Source organism: Tamandua tetradactyla, chromosome 1 (genome assembly GCF_023851605.1).
Source record: "Tamandua tetradactyla isolate mTamTet1 chromosome 1, mTamTet1.pri, whole genome shotgun sequence".
In the NCBI taxonomy this organism is placed as follows: domain Eukaryota; kingdom Metazoa; phylum Chordata; class Mammalia; order Pilosa; family Myrmecophagidae; genus Tamandua; species Tamandua tetradactyla.
In genome coordinates this window covers 82,053,797-82,077,822 of record NC_135327.1, presented here as the reverse complement: position 1 = coordinate 82,077,822, position 24,026 = coordinate 82,053,797, and the positions used below count along the sequence as shown (strand labels likewise).

Genomic DNA, 24,026 nt, shown 5'->3' with positions numbered 1-24,026 from the left:
GAAGTTTCTGATAGAAGAAATTAATCTCCTTGAGTATAAACGAGGCCACAAGGTATATTGAAAGGAACAGGCTTTGGAACCTTACAGTCCTTGGTTCTAATGCTAGCTCAGCTACTTTCTGCTCCTGTGACCTAGGATGACTTCCATAATGTCCTGAGTTTGTTTCTTCATGTGTAAAATGAGACAAATTGTATGTTTAGGATTGTAAGAGTTAAATAACTATGTAAGTACATTACTCATTATATACTTCTCTTGCTCACCTTATTCACAGTAATGCTGGGATGTTTCCCTAATCTAAAGCCTTAGGAATGCTGAGATCTAAGGTCTGCATTGTACAGGGTATGTAAAATGGATCAAGAGTTGGGAGACTAATCAGAATCTGTCTTAAAGAGCTTTTTACTACAGAACTCAGCTTTTTTATACTTTGCCTTGTTCCAGAAAATTTTTTAGGCAGATTACAAACGTTTTGTGATAGAAGTAGCATGGGTTAAAAAGTGATGGGGAAAAAAAAATGGGATAATTGAGGACAAAAATGCACTGTGTATGGGTATAGATACATTATGAGTGGGTCACACTGTTTTGACTCTGAACTTTCTAGGAGACATCTAAAAATAAAAAGCCTATATTTACACAATGTACATTGCTAATGACATAAAAGACCTATAATTATTGAAGAAATAAAAGGTAGATTAAAATTAAAAGAATACTCTCCCCTTGGTCTATTCTGCCTCTCCTCACCTCCATAACAAACACGTACACTCAAAGCCTCAAGCCCAGATGCTTATACAGGTGTATAAAGTTTTATAAACTTTAAAGGAACAGACTTCAGATTTTCCAGAATATAGGAAAAGAAGGAAACTGCCGTTTAAAAAACAAAACAAAAAGAAGCATGCATATCTTCATAGACCAGTAGCATAATAAAAAATTCTGTAAGCATGTCCTCAATCTTTTTGCTATCAGAACTTCTTTACACTCTTAAAAATTATTGAAAATCCCAAGGAGCTTTTCTGTTTATTTTAGTTATATCTATTGATTTTTACCATATTAGAAAAAAAATGAGAAATACAAAAGTATATTTATTTTCAAATTAAATGAAAATTTTTAAAAGTATATTTTCCAAAATAAAAGACAATTTGTGAGATGAGTGGTATTATAATTTTTATAAATTTTATTAATGTGTGCCTAATAAATGGTACTGGATTCTCCTATCTAAGATACTCTGTTTTTATGTAGTAATATGTTGTCTTGGCTGAGATCTGAAGAAAATCTAGATATGGGGTTGGAAAAGGAAGGAGTATTTTAATAGCCTCTTTTGGATAATTGTGGACATTCGTCTATGAAATGTACAAAAACTCAAGTGGTTCTTTTTACAGGTTAGTTGTAATGTGGCTCTGAATCGTATGAAGGAACGTTTTTTATTCTAATGTTGAAAAACATTGGTCTATCTCTCTTTTCATTAACTCTTTTACCCAGGAGAATATGTTGATCATTTGGAAAATATTGATTCACTGAATTAATCTTCCCAATGTAATATTTTCGTTATATAATATTTATCATGACCAGTGATCTTATCAGAAAAGCCTTTGTATACTAAAGCTGTCAAGCTCCTGGCACTGGATATAAGTTTTCTAATATTCTTATTTTCTCTTGAAAGCTCAAATTCTATCTACAGACAATACTGTCAGTCAGTTGGTTTCCTTGAAGTGACATGTTTTGTTCATATTTGAGAAAATGTTTAGCGTACACCCAAATTTGAATAACCATAGTTTGTTAGTCATTCTTGCAGATAAAATCGTGCTCCGTGAAAAAAACAGCTACTTCAGCTTGCAACTCAAGTAATTGTACAAGTGCTTCTCCTCAAGATAACCAACGTTTGTTGTGCAGCAGAAGAGAAAAGCTTTATGAATATTTCCCATTTCATCACAGAGACTATTAAAAAGATATATACCTAAGGGTTGGGATTTATAAAATTAATAAATTTTACTTTTTCATCAAGTGCATACTTAAGTGAAACTGGCTATTTTTTTTTTCCCTTTTGAGATAGCCTAGGTAGTGAAGAGAACAATATGTTACTAGTATAGTTTGGTGCCACTTACTTGAATCAAGCCTAATGTGCCAACAGTTTTACTCACCATTGGTTTTGTACCATTAGTGCAAAGTTAACACATTGAAAAAGACAAATAATAATGACTTTTGCCCTAGTGTCTCAAGAAATTCTAAGGGTTTTTGAACTCCACTTTTGAGAACTGTTGCTGTGTGTCAGTCTCACATGTGAATGTTGATGCAAAACATCTAAATTAACGAGTAGAATACAGCATTACTTTGAATATAAGGATACTTCAGTATTAGGACATTTCTTAACATAATTCATGGTATTAGTAGTCCAGGGAAGAAAATGAAAGTGATCATCATAACAGTTTTTAAAAATCAAACTGATAAAGCTAAAGCATCCTTTATACATTTAAAATCTACAAAAATAAAAACCCATGTTACAAAGGAATAAATTAATGCTTCCTTAATAAGAAATATGTGTGAATTTTTGTGTATATGTGTACCTCTTTATTATGTGTTGTATGTTTCTCAAACCAAAAGTTATCCTTAATGGTAAACATTGGCAGTACTTCCATAAAATCAAAAACAAAACAATTGCTCAATATTGTGAATATAACTATCATTTTGACATTGTGATTTGCCATATAATTTAAAGTACTGTAATGATAGAGGTACATACATTTGAAAAATGTAAGTGAACTATGGTTATCAATAGATGATATGATTGTAAACCTGGAAAGAGTCAAAGAAGCAACCACAGAAAGTTAGAAAGTATAGGATCTCAGGTGGTTGCTTAAAAATTTTGTATGCCAGATTTTGAATCTATCCTATAAGCAAAAGTACTTATTAACTGCTCAGAAAATATAATGATGTAAAAATACATTCATATAAGCAAAAAAATTAAGCCCATAAAAAGGAGTATGCAAGATCTAATTGAAAAAAATATACAGCAACTGAGAGAAATAGAATTGAATGTTTCTGGTGTAGAAATATTAATGCATTTAAAGATGCATTAAAATTAATTTTTTAAATTAAAAATTAATCTATAAATTCAGAGTAGCAGTTGAATTCCAACAGTATTCTCTTACCTTTGGAATATAACAATATTGATCCTACATTTCATCCACAAAGAAATTCTAAGAAGAGTAATTGAAAGAGAGGATTGGAGGGCCTTCCCACTATCCGCTTTTTTGTCCTGTCGACTTTTCTTTAGCTAAAGGGTAATGGGACTGATATTTATTATAAGGCTACTAATATTCTCCATGCTAGTTCATTTCATTTTGAAGCTCTGAGTAAAATTAATCTCCATTTTACAAAAGAAACAGATTTTTAAGCAGTGTAATTTGACCAATATCAAACAGACTGGATTCAAATCTAGTATTTGTTTCCCAAGTCTGTCTTCATTGTAGTTAGGAAAAGTGCCTATCAGAACTGTTTTGCGTGGCCCCAGCTTACCTTTCCAAATTAAACCTCTTCGTGCCTAAATTCTAGCTAAACTGGTTTATTCAGTCTTTTCCCCAAACGTCTGTACTTTGCTACTTCTGTGTCTTTGCCTGTGTTCTTCTCTTTGCCAGTGATACAGTTCTTATTTCCTTCCCTACCTGTCTCCATTTACTTATCTTTGGAGTCCAGCCAAAATTCTGCATTCCCTCCCTTGAGTAAATTTTCTTGCAGTTGAGAGCATCCTTCATTTCATTTCCTGTATTCCAGTTTTTTACACTTTTTTATAATACACATCAGTCTGCTTGGGTTATTTTTGCTTGTGTAAATCACTTGGAGAAGTATGAAAAAATGAGGGATGTGATTTCTGAACTAAAATTTAGTAAGAGAGACATGTAAACAACTAACCATTCTGAGTAGCACTGGAGATAGGGAAGACTTCATTTGAACAGATTGGTTTTGACCTGAACCTTGAGATATGTAAAGGATTCAGCTAGGAAGGATTCTCCCCTGGGGGAGAAGGAAGAGTCATCTGTGGGGAGAGATGCACTGGGAGATGAGAATAGAAAGGGAGTTTGACGTAGATCATATAGAAACATGGTGTGGAGTTTGGCCTTCTCTCCTAAGTGGGGGAGGGTGGGCACTACATATTTTGAGGGAGCTATGATGATCTGGTTTTAAGGAAGAAGAGGAGTGTACAAAGAATTTGATGTTAGTATCTTTTAAGAGCTTGGGCTTAATGAAAATTCTAAACTACTGAGTCATGAAAAACACACTTGAGTGATACATGGCTTTAAAAATAGAGATTGTCTCTTAAAGGTATGTTTCTTCTGAGGTAGCAATGTATAGCTCAACTAAAACTTGTTTGGCAACTTTAGTCATCGCTTGTATACATTTTATGTGTATATGTATGAACAGAATATTTTTACTCAGCGATGCATTGATACTTTCTTTTTATGTACCCAAACCATCCAATGTTCTAAACTGTATACATTTATTCTTGAGAATAAGAATTCTTAAGCATACTAAATGTATTTAACCAATTTTTCATTTCCAAATCAGGTAGTTTGTAGATATTCACCAGCTGGTATTACCTGTTTGTTTATAACATTTCTTACACAAACTAGCATTACAAGAACTTACTAATTAACATCCAAAAGAGTGTGGGCTTTCAAGATAGACATAAGCAGAGAGTAAAACAGTTAAAATTCCTAAATGCTTTGAAATCAGTGGCAGTACTTAACTTGAAAAACTGTTATGTTTCAAGAGTTTTAGAGTCTTCTTATTGGATAGCATTCACTAACTGTTTACAGTGCAGTTGCCTCCTGAGGTAGGTAGGAAATCTGTTTCAGCTATTTTTTGCAGGCTACTTAATAATTGTGGGAAGAGGTAGTGACAGATATCTATGAAACCAGAGAAAGACACACACTAATACAGTTCCTTTAATTTATTGGCAGGAAATTCTTTGTGTTGGTTTTGATGGACCACATATTTTGAGTGTTATCTTTTGTCATTTTGAGATTTCGTTTTACAAATAGAGAAGTCCTCTTTTTAGGAATCTGAATGTTTAGAGTGTTAGGAGCATCCACTGAAAATAAATTGGTATCCTAAAACTAATAATTAAACTGGGTGATTAAATTAATTTAATGATATTTCTTATGCTTTGTATCAGGGCTTTAAATTTTGTGTATATAAAAATAAGTTAATGTTTTGTACAGCAGTTGTATGTATTATTTTTTCCATGTAGTTTATAGTGATGTACTTCCTTTTGTGTGTTGTTTAGCCGTATATGTGGGAGTCCATGTCCTGCAGTGTGGCCTGATGTTATCAAACTACCGTATTTCAACACCATGAAACCAAAGAAGCAGTATCGTCGAAAGTTAAGAGAAGAATTTGTTTTGTAAGAAGGGGATGCTTAAACATCCATATTGCATTAAATGTTTTTTAAAAAGTTGTTTCTAGTGAATTCTAAATGCCATTCTGACTACTTATTGACTGAAGGTAGACCTAGCACAGATGTTTTAGTTTTAATTTTAAGTTTCCTTTTGCTAAATGCAAATCATCATTTCATCATCATTGTTAAACTGATGATTTAAAAGGCTATATGTTTGATTTGGTGCTTACATGAAAGAACTTAACTAGTTTTCAAGTTACTTGTGTTCATGTTTTTATTTCGTTTAAGGAAACCATCTTGTTCCAGTTTTAATTTATGTTGTAATAGCAAATTGCCCCTAAAGTAATAAAATAGGTCGTTCTTTGTCAAATTTCAGATTATTTTAAATTATAGTTTTTAAATGAAAGGTTTATTCAAAGGAAAATTTGAAATTCATTGGAGTAAGGTGTTATGTTATAAAATACCAGTATTTAAAATACGCTCATAAAGAAATACTAAACTTGTCTAAAGAACATATTTGCCTTTTGTAATCCTTTCATGATAGTATTCCTGCAGCTGCACTAGATTTATTTGATTACATGCTCGCCTTGGATCCTAGTAAGCGCTGTACTGCTGAACAGGCTCTTCAGTGTGAGTTTCTGCGAGATGTGGAACCCTCAAAAATGCCTCCACCAGAGTAAGTGACTTTTTATTATATTAGATTCCACATAGGTAGATTCTGGGTAGTTTTAATAACATCTTTATATAATGATCAAGATTTTCCATGCTGTTAAGTCAAAATAAATAGAATAGCCATTATACACATAGTTTACACATCTAGAATCCAGCTGCTTGCTTAATGATCAGCTAACCATAGGAGCTAACCATAGGACTAACAAAACTAGCCTTTGTCTGGCTAATTTTAGGGTTAATTAATCTCTCAAGATTTTATTAATATATTTCAACTCTGAGAAAATATTACTACTGCTGCTATTATTTCTAGTACTACTCCATCAATACTAGTGTTTATAGTACTAGTACTGCTGTAGCTAAAATTTTAAGTGCTGTGCTAAGCATTTTCGGGTATTTACATTAATTTTTATAATTTTATCAGGTAGGTATTGCGATTATTATTATTAACACCATTTTATAGAGGAGGAAGCAGGCTCAGAGAGGTTAAGAAACTTGCCCAGGAATACAAGTGTAGTGAAGGTAGAGCCAGCTCTTGAATCCAAGTTAGTGTAATAGGAAAGAGAATTTCTGAAATACTCCTTGGCATAATACATAACTGAAAATCCTTTTCATTGAATAGAAGAATATTAGTATCAGGAACCTGCATGGAATGAGTTTATTGTCTGATAGCAGAGGGTAATGCCTAGAGTCTGGGAGTCAAATTATCAGGGTTCTTGAACTTTCACTCCTGTATGGCTCCTGTAGTGTCTCTAGAATTGATTTGGGGAGGGAAGGATAGTGGAAGGAAACAGCAACCAGCGTTTCTCCTTGACAGGATCTATAAACTTTATAGGTATTTTCTCGGTAATGTCTTAAGTAGCTATGAGCATCATTAAAAGTAAGCCTAGGGGATGCGAGGGCAGTTCAGTGGTAGAATTCCCTCCTGCCATGCGGGAGACCTGGGTTCGATTCCCGGCCAATGCACTTCCCAAAAAAACCAAACATGAAAAACCAAGCAAACAAGAAATTCAATAAATGGTGCTGCAGTAAAGGGATACTCACATGGAAAAAGAATGAAATGTGACCCCTGCCATACAGCATACAAAGAAAAAAAAAAAAAAAGTAAGCCTAGCCCTATATTAATAAAATGTTTCCATGTAGTAAAATTAAATTATAAAGGAACAAAACATGGGCTTTGGAGTTCAAATCCTGGCTCTTCCACTTATCAATTAGATTGAGCTTATTATATATTTCTACAAGACAGTCATACTCAGATTTATTAGTTTTTATTGAACTGTTTTGTATGTATGGTCCTTGTGGGAAAAGGGTCTATCTGACATGCTCAGGGACCTGATTCCTTAACAGTTGAATTAGTTGTTTCATGTTTGTTTATCAGCATATATCAGTAGTCTTGAAACTTAGTCTGAGGTATCTCTTCAAAGAATTTTTTAAACGTAGGATTTTGAGCACTTCAGTCCTACAGAAAAACAGCAAATGTATTCATATACCCTTCACCTATATTCAACAATTGTTATATTTGTACACATTTGCTTTCTCACTCTCAATAAAGTTTTTCCCTGAATTCGTAGGTTGAAAAAGTGACACTTCACTCATAAATATTCCATCATGCATTTTTAAGAACTAGGGCTTTCTTCCATGTAACTACAGGACAATTACAAAGTATAAGAAATTTAACATTAGATTATTTAATATACAGTTAATATTCACATTTCCCCATTTGGCCCAGTAATTTCCTTTATAGGCTTTTTTTCCATTTGGCTAAAGAATTCAGCCAAAGCTCACACACACTGCATTTAGTTGTCATTATATTCAGTCTTAATTCCTCCTTGGGGAGGGCTTTATGATATTGATATTTTTAAAGAAGTGGTGATAGCTGTCTTATAAATAGTTAACTCATGCTGGATTGGTTGCTTTCTTGTCATCGCAATTAGGTTAACGTTTTTTGGCAAAAATACTACCTATGAGGTGATAAATGCTTCTTGCTGTGTCACATCAGGAGGTCTCTTTGCCCCATTTTTGATAGTGCTAAGTTGGATCACTTCGTTCATGTGGTTCACCTGAAGGAATTCTGGTGAAACTGTTTATCTGCCACGTTTTCACTTGTTGTCTAAACTTTTGTTAATCAGGAGTCTAAGTGGTTGCAGAAGATGTAATTTTCAATGTATCATAAATATTGACGTTTTAAAATGGAGCAATTATGTCACTCTTATAAAAGCATCTAGTAAATCTAAATGTCTTGGCACTTTTTATTCATCAACATTCATTTGAAAAATGTATTATAAAAACTCTTTAACAATTGGATGTTGCTCCTTTTTGCTCTTACAGATTTTTCATTCTAATGTAATTTATATTTATGCTTGAAAGTATTTTAGAATTACCCTATTATACTTTTTAAAAATAAACATATGTAATAAACAGAAATTTAATAAAAAAAAAGAATTCCTACCTATAAAGCGTTCTTTCTTTTTGAGTAAATTGTCATTGCAATAGAAGTCGATTTCAACTATCAGAAAGACAGAGAAATATAAATTAAGTAAATTTTATTGGGAATGCACCCTAATGAAGTAGATGGCGTTGAGATTTTTTCCCAAGTAGTTTACATATCTAATGATTATTTATTTTAGAAGGAGACAGTTCCACATCAATTGTAATTCTATTTATTTTCATAAGAAACCTTATAAATAAATATTTGAAAATGGAATTTTGTCATAGTTGTTTGAACTCCGTTCATGTTATATACTAAAAGTCATGTAGTAATCTATCAAAAAGGATTTGAATGGTCTTTCAAATGTCAATTTAATTCTTTCTCCAGTTTTTTGACAGTAAAAAACTGAAAACCATATGACTTGCAAAAAGATTTGTTATCCAGTTTATTAATTGTGTACTTTTTCAAGTTTTGAGAAAATAAACCAAAAACCTTTACCAATGCCTAATAAATTATTTCTTATCGAACTTATTTCTTTTTCTTTTAGCATCACTTGCTTAATCCAATGTACAGTTAGGATGTCAGCATATTAATTTCAGTGCTGCTTTGCCCAATCCATTTTTTAAGTCCTTTTATTACATACTTTATATATTTTTTTGTCTTAACTTTGAGCTATAGATTTTATATTATTCAATTTATGGGAAATAGTTCCATATAGCCTAATGTAAATTTTGTCCATGTTGTCAAATAGGTCATGGAAATCAAACTTAACTGTATTTTTCCATAAAAAATAAACAAGTTAATGCACACTTTGAGGAATATTCTATAAATCAGTACCAACTTATGAAATGCTTCTTGTAAAGATAGATTACTAAATATAATGCTATCTATCCAATATTTTTTAATAAAAAACTATATAAACAGCATAATATAGCATTTATCTTTATTTTGTAATATATTGAGTAGTTAAAATTATAAGTTACTGTTAAGATGCATGGTATTCCTTTGGAAAATATGTATATATCAGACTCTCATGATCAATTTTTAGGAATAATCAAATGAGGGTGTGTGTATAAAAAAGAACTCCATTAATTGCATTAGATGTCCTGTCCAACTTTCCTAACCTACTTACTGAAAAAAATGTATATATTGCTGAAAAACTAATTAGACTGGTAACTACCCTATATTTTTATTTTTCATTCACAGCAAGTGATAAATATCAGATAATTTATAAGATGAAATATGATCGACTGTAACGGGAACAAACTTATCATGATAAAAATAGTTTTAAATTACCTCACTGAATGGCAAATAGTATCAGAAATGAATATAGTGTCTACTCTGTGAGAGGCATCAAGTACTTTATGTATGTTAGCATGTATTACCTCTACCCCAGGAGGTAGATACTTATTGTCATTCCCATTTTTAAACATAAGGAAACTGAGGCAAATTACTTCTTTAATGAGATGCAGCAAATCAGTGCCTGAGCCAACATTTGAACTTTAAAGAAAGCACATAAAAGTTTGGTCATCCTGGAAAACATTCCTGGTATATCTCAAAGAGTTAGCATCAGTAACCTGTACTACTATAGCTATTTATCAGGTACTGTTTTCTTTGCTGGAGAAGAGTATTGAGAACATACATAAAGCATCTCTTACCTTTAAATTGTGGTAAGGAACAATAGCCCTTTTAAGTGGATTTCTTTGCTCTGCTCTTATAAGGACTCAGACTTTCCCATGAGAACAAAGTAGTCCCTGACAATCAGGATAGAGGAAATGGAATCATTCCATTCACCCCAGTTTGCAATACTACAGTATATCTGAATTCAGTTTCCCCAAAGAGGCTAAGGCCACATATCATATAATGCACACATATATGTTCACACACATATTACATACACATACACACCAGAGAAAGGAAAGTCTTTGGCAGGTTTATAATGCTTTCAAGCGGCTTTCCGATATCAATATTTCAAATTGTCCCTTTGTTTGTTACTCCAGGAGGTTTTTACACGCTGAGGCAATGCACCATAGTAAGATGGCTGAGAGGTATGCCTTTGTTTTGTTTCTGGACCTCAGGTGCATAGACTTGATTTAATCATAATCCTTGTTTCACTCATCATTGGTCCATGCATGGCTCTCTTTTATTTATTTTACTTACTTAGTTATTTTTAATAATGTTAATAAGCAGCCATGAAGCTACCACCCAAATAAAAGCTAAAACCTTGAAAATAACTTATCTTAATCATATCATAACCACCGCCCACAACCCATCCCCCTTGCTTTATTCCACCTAAGGTAACCATCATCCCTTGTTTTCTTCTGTATATACTTTTGTTGCCATCTATATGTATATGTATATATATACTTTAGTTGCCATCTGTATGTACTCATAAAAAGTTACTTTTTATTTTAGTTTTTAATTTTATAAAAGGATATTATGCTGTTTGTAATCTTTTGGGAATTACTTTATTAATAAATATATTATATTGCTAAGAATCAACCATATTGTTGCATATGCCTTATTATTAAATGAGAAGTCATTGTGAAAGAGGAGGTGTGAAAGAAAAACCTGCTTGAATGTTCAGGCTGTTCTCAAAGACCATTTTAGGAAAAAGGACATACGGATATGGAAATCAATTCCTTTAAAACAATTCCTGTCAGGTGTACCCCCTTGGAAAGTCTTCATTTACCCCCAGAGGTAAACATATCCCAGTTTGAAGAGTGCAGATATATATATATCTCACCAGGTTGGGGCTGCTTAAGGAATTTGTAGATTTTCTGGGCAAGTTTATTAACCTTTCCAAGCCTCAATTTTCTCAACTTTAAAATAGATACAATAATAACTTTCTATTAGGTTTTTTATTAGGGTAAGAAAAACATTCATAAATCAAATATTAATCTTTTTAAGGAAAAGTTATTCTCAAATGTTGTCAGTGTTATAGAGTAACATTAAGATAAAATTGTTTCAGAATTGTGGGTAATTCCGATAGCTGGTAGTTATTCACAACTCTTCATTGATGAGTGATGAGCCTCTCTATGCCTGGATTACGTATTTTTTAAACTGATCTGTAGCTTCAGTTTAATTGTAGAGCATTTGCTTATTGATACAAACAAGAGTATTTAAAAAGTAAAAAGCTTATCTCAAATGTTATGTTCTAGCTTTTACTGTTGTTTAATCCTATATTTAGTTTCTGCAAATGGCATATTTTTCTGCCTTCTTTTTTTTTATGTTCTATTCAGTGTATCATGTACTGTGATAAGAATGGCTTTTAAAGGTTGCACCAAGAAACGTAGTAACCTACTTTTACAGATATATATTTTAATAAATGGTTATTTATTGATTATTCAGAAGCCAAAAAATTAGTCTTTCTATAAATAAAGATGAAGCCTTGGAAAGAGAGAGAGGAGGGCATCAAGGATGAGTTTTACTGCAGGAGTTTTCAAAGCCTATCTGTGAAGTCTTCAGAAGTGAGCTTTTTTGACCTTTTGTGCTGTACAGTGAATATTAGCATTTTATTGTTATGAAATGCCACCCACAAACAATTTATACATATATTTTTTTCTTTTAGCCTTCCTTTATGGCAAGATTGTCATGAGTTATGGAGTAAAAAACGAAGGAGACAGAAGCAAATGGGCATGACAGATGATGTTTCCACAATTAAAGCCCCAAGAAAGGACTTATCTCTGGGCTTGGATGACAGTAGAACCAACACACCCCAGGGTGTGCAGCCGTCTTCACAACTGAAATCACAGGGCAACTTGAATGTAGCATCGGGTCAGTAATGCTGCCATGGGTTTGTTTTCTTCATGTTGGTTTGTGGCTAGTGTTGCTTATGTTGCTCTAGTGTTAAAGCATCTTGCAGCTAAAAGATGAAAACTGGTTTACTTACCAAATTTGACATTTCCTTGTTATTTGTTTGTGCCAGTATAGATGCTTTTTTGTAACTGGCACCACAATTTTAATCAATTTCAAGGTAAGAGAGACTTATAAAGAAGGTATCAAATGAGGTACAATTGGTCAGATTTCTCTATATCCTTTTTTCCCTACTGCAGGAATCAGTACTTTTACTTCCACTACTTGTAAGTGAGGCTCAGCATTCAATGTCTGGACACTTAAGGGGGTTGTGGGTATGGGAAGAAAGATATATGAGGGAATCGCCAAAAATCATAGTGGGAGTTTCTTTATACCATTTATTACGTCCTCAGATCACTCTTACTGTTATAGATTTCCTGTTTTAATACAATATTTCAAAAATTGGAATCTGATATTTGTGCTAAAGATGAAGTATAAGAAAGCTATTTTATGTCCTGTTATTTTTGGAACCTTAAATTTCTTCCTATGACTCAATTCTGTCATAAGATTAAGCCTCTTAATGAGAAGTCAGCCTTACAGATATTGATAGAAATGTTGTTAAATTCATCATCTCATTTAGTTAATGACTAATTTTATAAATGGAATCCACTCCCTCATTTTGCCTCTAGAATCCAGAAATTGTTCAGCTTTGGTTCAGTTTTTTTTATCAAGACACACAGTATTACAAAAGACTAAATACATGTGGGTATGTACCTACATGTGTGTGGAGAGGGTTGGTTCATAAAACAGAGAGAGTGGCTTAGCCCCTTTGGTGGTTGAGTATATATATAGGGTAAATGAGCTGAGGAAACTTGAGAAAGATTATCATGTAATATACAAGCTTATCCTTGAGCTGTATCAGACACTGATACTGAAATATTTTATTTAAAGTACTGATACATTTTATTTTAAAAACAAATAAGAAATTATTTGTTGTTCAAAAGGATTCTTCATTGTTTCTTGAAATAATGTATGCTTCTTATACCTGAAAATATTTGATATATACATAACTTTGGAGAAACATCTGTTGCATGAGGGTTTTTTATGTAGCTCTCTATTTTTTGTCATTTTAAAAATACGTAAAATTTATAGAAAGACAAAAGCAACAGGAAGTTTTCTTGATTTGTATTTATATTATATGTTTTATATGACATTTGCTAAAAAAGGATTCGTGGTTGGAAGTTTGGAGGGTTGTTTGTTTAAGTGTGTGTAAGTCTTACCAAGGGGGCAGTTGTCAGATTCCTTAATCTAGTAGGTCTTTATGCTCTTTTTCGTGGAACTGGTGTTCTTATTCTACTAGTAAATCTAGAGAATAGTTATTTCACTCTTATTTTCACTAGTAAACAATGACTTGCCCTTTTTGGACTCATTTTGCTATTGTTACTTAGCTGTAACTTCCTTTATAGCACTTAATGGTGGGTATTTTCATTTTGTTTTTTAAATATCCCCCCTTTTTTTTAATTATCACTGTTGAAAAATGAGAATTCTGGCTTTTTGAAATAGAAAAATATCCTTTCTGTTCCATTTCCTTTTGCATCATCTGTAAGTTTCTTAAATTAAGAAAATATCTCTTCTGCAGAAGAAACTCCATATTTAAAGAGTACTTCCCTGTGCTCACAGAGACTACCTCATTACCTCAGCTAATAGAGAAGTAAAGAAGGAAAATTGGCTGATAATGGCCATGAGTGTGTACAAAACAAGCCTGACTGCTTATTAAATGCCTGTGAGTTGTAAGAACATTGAAGAAATTTGTTTTGAATTAATCAAAAATCAATATGAGGGTGGTGTGATGGTGGCTTAGCAGGCAGAATTCTCACCTGCCACACCAGAGACCCAGGTTCAATTCCCGGTGCCTGCCCATGCAAAAAAAAAACAAAAACAAAAAAAACCCATGAGCAAGTAATAAGAAATATCTTAAATCATATGAAGAAAGAATATAAAAAAATAGCATTAATGATCAATTTTTAATCTGTCTCCTTGGAGTTTCTCTTCTTTTCCTCTATCATCTGTGGCGTTTGAGAATTATCAGTGTCTGCATTATCATTTAACATATGTAGTAATGTGTGTATTTGACCTTTGTTGTTATGTATGCTTCAGATAAGTTCTTGCAGAACAACCTGTGTAAACCATTACAAATCTAAACTGAAAGTTAGAAAAAAGAAAAACAAGTGAAACTTTTACTGCTGATGAGTTTTAAAACCTTCCTATATGCAGTATGAAAATTATAAGCATGCTTCTGTAGGAGTTCCTAACAAACCCAAGCTTTTTTTAATGTAAACAAAACACAAACTTGAATAATAGCAGAGGCATTTGATAAACGAGTCTGAAACATCCCACTGAATTTAGTGAAAAGATGAGGATAGGTTCTTGGAAGATGAACTCTGTTTTAGAGAAGCAGTACAACATAGTAAAGAGCTTAAACTCTGGAATCAGAATATCTGGGTTCATATCTCACCTCTGTCACTTACAGAGTCTTTGACGTTTGACAAGATATGTAGTCTCTTTGGGTGTCAGTTTCTTCTTCAGTAAAAATGAGGCTAATAATTAATAGAGCCTGCCTGTTGTGAGGAATAAAGGATATAAAATGCTTAGAAAATACCTAACACTCTGTGTTAGCTATTTATTATTATCATCATCATCATCATCACTACTAATCATTTCCTATTCACAGGTGAGTTCTAGTTAAAATTATATCATGAGGTTCCAGTGGAAGTCATAATTTTCCTTGTGAAATATTTACTCCTAAAGATAATTTATTCAAAAGAACTGTAGTTCTTTTTCTTTTTTGTTTTAATTTATATGTAGATATATTTTAAATGTACATGAATTTGAACTAGACTGATGTACCCTGTTCACAGTATTTCTTAAACACCCTCCCTCAAATGTACATTTTAATATAGTAAGAGCATTTGGGGGGAGAGGGGTTGTGAAGTATGGCAATTCTAATTAATACAAATTTTGTCTTTAGTAAAAACAGGCCCCGGACAGCAGTTAAACCACAATGAATTGGCAATTCTACTAAACCTACTACAATCTAAAACGAGTGTTAATATGGCTGATTTTGTTCAAGTGTTGAACATTAAGGTAAACTCTGAGGCTCAACAGCAGCTAAATAAAATAAACCTTCCTACTGGAATTTTGGAAACAGGTGAAAAACAGACAGATCCATCAACACCACAACAGGAGTCTTTGAAACCATTGGGAGGAATTCCGTCTTCTCAGACCATCCAGCCTAAAGTGGAGACTGATGCTGCCCAGGCGGCTGTGCAGAGTGCATTTGCAGTTCTGTTGACTCAGTTAATAAAGGCTCAGCAGTCAAAACAGAAAGACATGCTACTAGAAGAGAGGGAAAATGGATCGGGCCACGAAGCATCATTACAACTCAGGCCACCTCCAGAACCCAGCACTCCCATATCAGGTAAGTGCGGATACCAGACCAACCACTATCATGGCTGTTGTCACACTATTTTCTTGCTGTTGTTGATTAACTACAGTGAATATTGTCTACTGCCATTGCTAGGAGATGTCCTGAAAATTCTTAAGTCATTGTTGCAAGTTGGTTTCCTAGTCTGTTTACTTCCAGGAATTAATTCTTTAGCAAGCTATCCAAGGGTGATTAACTCATTATGAATGCTGTAGTTATCTAGCAGTGGAATGCTTTCATTTTTTCTCAGGTAAGCATATGGTTAAGAAATAGTATCTTTTTCTCTAAAAAAAAGAATGATTAACCAAGGCAGAAGCTTTATGTATACAGTAGTGTTTGTACCTCAAGCAGTAAAAAAGGTATATGTGAGATAACGCTTGGAAAACCAAATACGATACAGTTTTTCAGTCACTGTCTACTCTAATGGTGGCAGACAACATCAACACTTGTAAATCTTTTTCCTTTTCATTTAATGCTGTGCCAGAGATAAACTTCTCATCTTTAGGACCATCCATAGACTATTTTGAATGTTTAGTTTTACATGATAACTTTTGATTCTTGTTTGCTTTGTTTCATTTAGGGCAAGATGACCTCATTCCACACCCAGATGTGAGGAGACTGGAACTGACACCAGAACCAGACCGGCCTCGAATTCTGCCTCCTGATCAACGACCTCCTGAACCACCTGAACCACCACCAGTCAGTGAAGAAGATCTAGATTATCGGACAGAAAACCAGCATGTACCTACCACTAGTTCTTCGTTAACTGACCCTCATGCTGGAGTGAAAGCAGCCCTGTTACAACTACTTGCACAACATCAGCCCCAGGATGATCCCAAAAGAGAAGGTAGTATTGATTATCAAGCAGGCGACACTTATGTACCTGCTTCAGACTACAAGGACAATTTTGGATCCTCCTCTTTCTCTTCAGCTCCTTATGTTAGTAATGATTGTCTAGGAGGTAGTTCTGCTCCACCATTGGAACGACGTAGCTTCATTGGAAATTCAGATATTCAGTCTTTGGATAACTACAGTACTGCTTCATCTCATTCTGGTGGTCCACCTCAGCCTTCTGCCTTTTCAGAGTCATTTCCAAGTTATGGAGACATTTACCTCAATACTGGTCCCATGTTGTTTAGTGGAGACAAGGATCATAGATTTGAATATAGCCATGGCCCTATTGCAGTCCTGGCAAACAGCAGTGACCCTTCCACGGGGCCAGAGAGTACTCATCCTTTGCCAGCAAAGATGCACAACTATAATTATGGTGGTAACTTACAGGAAAACCCTGGTGGCCCTGGCCTCATACATGGACAGACCTGGACTTCCCCTGCCCAAGGACCTGGATATTCACAAGGATACAGAGGACACATTAGCACATCAACTGGCAGAGGGCGAGGCAGAGGGTTACCATACTGAGTATCTGTTTTTCCTCAGGCACATCATTTTTATCTGGAAAGACTTTTCTAGCTGCAGTTTAAGGCAGCAATCCAAGAGACTTGAATAATATTAATTCAACAACAGCTTTATTTTTATGTGGAAAAGGGTCTTGCATACAATAGTAAAAAAAAAAAGACAAAAAAAACCACCTTTGCTTAAATTCATGCTGTTCTAAAATTAGATCTATTGATTGTACATCTTCACAAATTCTAGTTAACAATTTTATTTTGTATTCTCGCAGTTTTAAGTGGATGCTAATCTTAGGGACATAAGCCTTTTATGACCCTCTTGGCAGATCTTCTGAACTATGCACATTTGTGCTTTTTTTGTAAGTTTGGACCAACTTTTATGTAACAAACAACCAGCCCCACCCCCTCCAGTTTTACAACAATCAGAAAGGGCACTGATTTATTTGGTATTTTTCTTTTTACAAAGCTACCTTTAGTCAAAGGTCACTGTCAGTCTTTGCACCTGCTTTCAGTGTTATTGTGAAAGGTGTACTTTGTGCTCATTTCAGAAAATAAAACACAACCTTTCTCTTGATGCAACAGTTTTTATAAAAAAAAAAATGGTCAACGTTATTTTTATTTTGTTTTTTCAGATGATCTCATAGCCAAGCAAAATATGTTCACATGAAATAGTGGGTTTTATATGTATACATGGGTGGGGTGGGGAGGGTGAGTAAGTGCCTTAACAGGTAAACTTAAGGTCTGAAGAAGTAGTTAACCTTTACACCCATTTGTCTTTTAAAGGGAATCAATGTGTTGTATTGAAGGGACAGGAAACCCTCAAGTTTAGAGGGGGATGCCTGTTCAGTTCCTGTTAGGGCCATTTCTTCTGCCTTCATATTTCCTCCTTTTCTGCCTGTCTTTGGGCTGTGTTATGCCTTTTACTACCACCTTTTCTTGATAGAGGTGTGAGAACAAAGAAAGGGAATGGAATTCAAACTAGTACATTTGTTATTTCTAGGAAGTTCTAAAAAGTTTTGTCTTTTAAATGGTTGAAAGTGATAATTAAATGAGCAATTTGGAGTACTGTTTACTTTTAGACTGCCATATTGTCCCTGTTTCTGTTTGCCATGGGTAATTGGAATACAGTACTATAGAAGTAAGGGTTAATAATAGAATTTGCATATGTCTGTTAAAGTTCATGGGGGGAGGGGTGGCAAAAAACCAAGTTTTAAGTTACATAATTGCCATTTTAAGGAAATGTCAACTCTACTCACTTTACTAGAAACTGCCTAGTTTGATTTTATTGAAGCAAAAAGAAAAAGTAGTGAGAAACTCTTATCTCCCCTCTTCTAACCTTCTGTAAGGTTTACTATGACTTCTGCCAGACATTTAGAGCAAATTTAGTTCATTTTAACACTGTCTTATTTTATTTATTAAAAGCTACAAAGAATAGTGGATTAACCCTTATTTAAACTATGTTTGTCAATTCTAACATACTTTGTGTACACGTTCACACACACAAAATTACAGTAATTATAGAAAGGAACCAAAGGCAAAAAAAATTAGTGTTTCTCTTATCACTAAATGGAAAAATAGACTCTGGAAATGAGAATTGTGCCAACTAACCATTTTGTTTAACTGTCCTCCTGGAAACTTATTTTTTGGTTGGAGTCTTAAATTGGAACACCTGTTGTATAATGGAAATTCCTCCAGTTCGCAAGCCACTCTTTTAACCCGTGCCCACAATCTGACTTGTGAGCCTCCATTTCAAAACAGTATATGAGTTTGGTGACAGTGATAATATTTTAAAGTGGATAATTTACCATCTTACTACTATAAAATGAGTTTATGTCAGTTGACCATTTTATTTTTTGATGGAATTTTTTGTTGTTGGGGAGAAATAAGTGGAAGAAATATTTTGCTTTTATTTAAATGTTAAGTACTAACAACTTATAATTAATTACTATATTGCAGGAAGTGAAGAAGAATATCTTGAAACTTAGCAAAATAGCTACAGTATTCAAGTATCTGAAATTTTAATATGGTGAGTCTTAGAGCTTTAGACTTTCCTATAAGTGACAGTATCTAAGTTATTCTTAATAATCACACTAGATAATACTGCTGACCATAAACAGCTGATCTAAAAATGAAGATATTTATGTGACATGAATAGCCTGTGTTTTAAAAATTAAATATTTTATATAAAATTGAACTGTGTTTGAATAGTTTTTCTAATTAAGCATTTCAGTTATATATTTATGTTGGGAGGATGGCGGGGACGACAGGAAAATTGTCACTTGAAATTGAAAATTTGAACTAGAACTTCCAATATTATCCTAAGACTACTGATTTTGAAACACACCAATATTTGATATAGCACTTAGAAAGAAAAAATGTGGCCAGTTACACTATAAGACATTGCTAAAAGTGCTTTCACAAGATACATTCCAATTTCAGAGGTTATTATATAAAAGAATGTATCTTATGATATAGTAGGTCATATTTCATACTAATGAAATATTTCATAGTAAAATCTTAATGCATTCTTCCATAGCATTTAATATACTTTAGAGCAGGGTTGGAAAATCACTAGTTCTGAAATCATAATAACTGCAGTAATTACAGAATATTCTTCAGTGAAATCTAAGGAATGTTAAATATTGCTTAGGTGTTTTGGAAAGAAACAGGTAAGTCAAAGTACAAATACGAAGATGAAAATGTAACAGATTGACTACCTAAAGAAAATACTTATTTGAAATTCCATTTTGAAAGGTGTATTTCCTGACCCAACAAGTTTTTCTGCATGCAATTCAATGTTCCCCACATCTTAAATCCATTATTTGTTGCAGAGTTGCCCCTGTACAATTTTAAGAGACTCATTTTAAGGCGCTTATTCATTAAAATAGTTTGTGGAATGTAGATTAAGGTAATACTCTAGCTATGGTTCCAAGCTTCATTCGGTCAGTAAATATATTCACTACCTACCATGTACCAGATACTATTCTATACTAGGGATACATCAGTAAACATGAAAGGATCTTAAATCATTCTTCTAGTGACCTGACAGTGAGCAAGAGTATTTTTTAAATGTTTTGAGAAGGTACTGGTATTTGCTACATAAGCTGTATCTAAATTACACTAGAATATGAGTAATGAAAACTTGAATATCTTTGTAAAATTTTAAAGTAAAATTGCAGAAATAAGGTTCTAAGAAATAGAGCAGCTGGAAACTCAGTGATGAAAACAAATTTTAAGTTGCATATGGTCAATTTGTAGTAGATCAAATTTATTGAAAATAAGACTTATTAAGAAAATGAAAAATGAATGGTTTAAATGCTTCCAAACTAATCTGACTGGTACTTCTGAGTTAAGGTTTTACTGCTGTGAGGTTAATCCAATTTTGGATGATCTTTCAGCCTAGGATCATATATATATATATATATATATATATCTTTATGTAAAGTTGAAACACAGATTTTGACTGAAAACTTGATTGCTTTGGTTACTGGTTTTGATTTTCTTTTAAGTCTGAACACTATGTCCCAATAATCTTAAATCATCTGGTCATACAACTAGGAAAAATGAGGCTTAGAGAGGTCGATTGCTGGAACTCTCCTCTTTCAAAAACTCAAGCCAGTTCTTGTTCTGCTGTGCCATATAAAAATTCTTCAGTAAATACTTAGCTTTTAAATAGGAAAATTGCTTGTTAAAACACCTGACTAGTGTTATAGTAAAAGGAAATAAATATAGAATTTAATAGTTTTGAAACTTAATTTTTTTTAACACAGATGGCTTAAAAATTAATTGTAAAAAATTGTGCTTGCAATTTAGGAAAAATACAAAACAAACTAAAACAAGATTTTAGAAAACTTACTAAATTAAAAATCTTTAAAGACTTTTCATATATGGATAGACTTTAAAAAAGAGGTTCCTTTTTTGAAAGACAGTATTAAATATCTAGCAGATGGATTGAGAAGACTGAATCTTTCATTAAAATGTATTTTTTATTTGTAGTAGGGAGGATTGATGTCAGCAGGCATGCAAATCCTAATTTGCTTTTAAATTATTTTGAGGTTTTATAATTTCAAGTGGTTTTATAAGGAGAGTAATGATTTGCCATTTTCTAAAGGCGTCTTCAGATAATTTCTCAATTTTTTCTAGTTTTCTTACAAATAAAAGCTATTAATAACAAATTGATAGATATGTCATGGGGTCCAGTTGAAAACGGGGAAAAAAAATGGAAAATGTTCTTAATGGAAAGAACTTGTTCTTTGAATTATGTAAATTAGCAAAATTTGTGGGTTTACTTCTTTCACCATGTCAAATATCCCATTAAAAATGAATTTTTAGTTCCAGTTACATTCAAAAAGAGGCTCTGTAGTGGAGAATTACCCACCCTTTAAATATTTTCATGATTAAATCAGGTTGATTTGTTATACTTTTTTGCGAGAACTTTAAGTGACATCTGTAACTGTTAAATCTCATATGCTAATGTAAGCCACTTGTTTAAAAAAAAAAGTGGGGTGGCTGTATTTGATAGTCTGTAAATAAATTGCCGCAAGAATTCCAGGCTTTTTTAGCCTTATTTTCTTTGTGCTTAATAGCCAGAATAGAAGACCATTTGCAGTCCACCATGCCATGTTTTATTCACCTAGTTTAAAAATCTTGGGTTTTTTTTTTTTGGTTTTTGTATTTGTACATATTGAAAACCATAGGAACACAGAAAAGAACATCCAGAGATAACCACCTTTAATGTTTTGTTTTGGGTGGATGTAAAGGTGCAATCTAATTTTTTTCTTAAAATAGCAGGATTTTATTCATGTTTGTAAATTTTCTGTCATTTAATAATATTTTATAATGATATTTTATAAAGATGTTGATCAGTTAAATTCTGTCTCTTATTAATGGTTGTAAATTATTCCTTTGTAAGAACAATTATCATTTAACAATTCCTTATACAATATTTTAATGTTTCTGTTATAAATAATGTGATGATAAATACCTACCTACCTACATACACAGATAATTTCCTTGGAATTTCTGGGCTAAAGAGTGCACATTTAAAACTTGTAGTATATCCAGATTGCCCTTTGGAAAGATTTACCAGTTTTACATTCTTATTACTTTCGTTTTGCATTTACCTATGTTCAATATTTAAAATTTTTTAAACCTTTGCCAGTTTGGATTGTCTTGTTTTAGTTTGTATTACTTTTTTTTATAGAGAATTTATTTTATAAGCTAGCCTTGTGTCTTTCTCTTAACTCTTCATATCTTTACTTATTAGGTGTATATTGCTTGGAAGAGATCTTTATAGAAGGAAGTTAGCCATTCGGTGAACTATAGATATTAAACATGTCCATGGTGTGTTTTTTTTTTTTTTTTTTTTTTTTTTTTTATTAACGGAAAGAAAAAAAAGAAATTAACACAACATTTAGAAATCATACCATTCTACATATGCACTCAGTAATTCTTAACATCATCACATAGATGCATGATCATTGTTTCTTAGTACATTTGCATCAGTTTAGAGGAACTAGCAACACAACAGAAAAAGATATAAAATGTTAATATAAAGAAAAGAAATAAAAGTAGTAGTAATAGTAAAAAACAACAACAACAAACAAACCAACAAGCAAACCAAAAACAAAAAAAAACCCTATAGCTCAGATGCAGCTTCATTCAGTATTTTAACATGATTACTTTACAATTAGGTATTATTGTGCTGTCTATTTTTGAGTTTTTGTATCTAGTCCTATTGCACAATCTGCATCCCTTCAGCTTCAATTACCCATTGTCTTACCCTGTTTCTAACTCCTGCTGAACTCTGTTACCAATGACATATTTCAAGTTTATTCTCGAATGTCCGTTCACAACAGTGGGACCATACAGTATTTGTCCTTTAGTTTTTGGCTGGATTCACTCAGCATAATATTCTCTAGGTCCATCCATGTTATTACATGGTTCACAAGTTTATCTTGTCTTAAAGCTGCATAATATTCCATCGTATGTATATACCACAGTTTGTTTAGCCACTCTTCTGTTGATGGAGATTTTGGCTGTTTCCATCTCTTTGCAATTGTAAATAACGCTGCTATAAACATTGGTGTGCAAATGTCCGTTTGTGTCTTTGCCCTTAAGTCCTTTGAGTAGATACCTAGCAATGGTATTGCTGGGTCGTATGGCAATTCTATATTCAGCTTTTTGAGGAACTGCCAAACTGCCTTCCACAGTGGTTGCACCCTTTGACATTCCCACCAACAGTGAATAAGTGTGCCTCTTTCTCCGCATCCTCTCCAGCACTTGTCATTTTCTGTTTTGTTGATAATGGCCATTCTGGTGGGTGTGAGATGATATCTCATTGTGGTTTTGATTTGCATTTCCCTAATGGCCAGGGACATTGAGCATCTCTTCATGTGCCTCTTGGCCATCCGTATTTCTTCTTCTGGTAGGTGTCTGTTTAAGTCTTTTTCCCATTTTGTAATTGGGTTGGCTGTCTTTTTGTTGTTGAGTTGAATAATCTCTTTATAAATTCTGGATACTAGACCCTTATCTGATATGTCATTTCCAAATATTGTCTCCCATTGTGTAGGCTGTCTTTCTACTTTCTTGATGAAGTTCTCTGATGCACAAAAGTGTTTAATTTTGAGAAGCTCCCATTTATTTATTTCATTCTTCAGTGTTCTTGCTTTAGGTTTAAGGTCCATAAAACCACCTCCAGTTGTAAGATCCATAAGATATCTCCCAACATTTTCCTCTAACTGTTTTATGGTCTTAGACCCAATGTTTAGATCTTTGATCCATTTTGAGTTAACTTTTGTATAGGGTGTGAGAGATGGGTCTTCTTTCATTCTTTTGCATATGGATATCCAGTTC

The 24,026-nt window shown here is 33.1% G+C and overlaps 1 protein-coding gene across 2 annotated transcripts in view; it reads left to right on the top strand.

Moving 5' to 3' along the window:
* Window positions 1-20,591, top strand: part of CDK13 (cyclin dependent kinase 13) — a 121,609-nt gene extending 101,018 nt beyond the window's left edge. Inside the window, exons 10-14 of one of the 2 annotated variants that reach the window (XM_077119469.1) lie at window positions 5,276-5,392; window positions 5,931-6,062; window positions 12,055-12,260; window positions 15,307-15,756; window positions 16,343-20,591. In XM_077119469.1, the coding sequence (XP_076975584.1) occupies window positions 5,276-5,392; window positions 5,931-6,062; window positions 12,055-12,260; window positions 15,307-15,756; window positions 16,343-17,181 (1,744 nt within the window). In that variant the 3' untranslated portion in view covers window positions 17,182-20,591. The remainder of the gene's footprint in view (window positions 1-5,275; window positions 5,393-5,930; window positions 6,063-12,054; window positions 12,261-15,306; window positions 15,757-16,342) is intronic. The other variant, XM_077119473.1, reaches the window with a different exon arrangement.
* The last annotated feature ends 3,435 nt before the right edge of the window (window positions 20,592-24,026 follow it).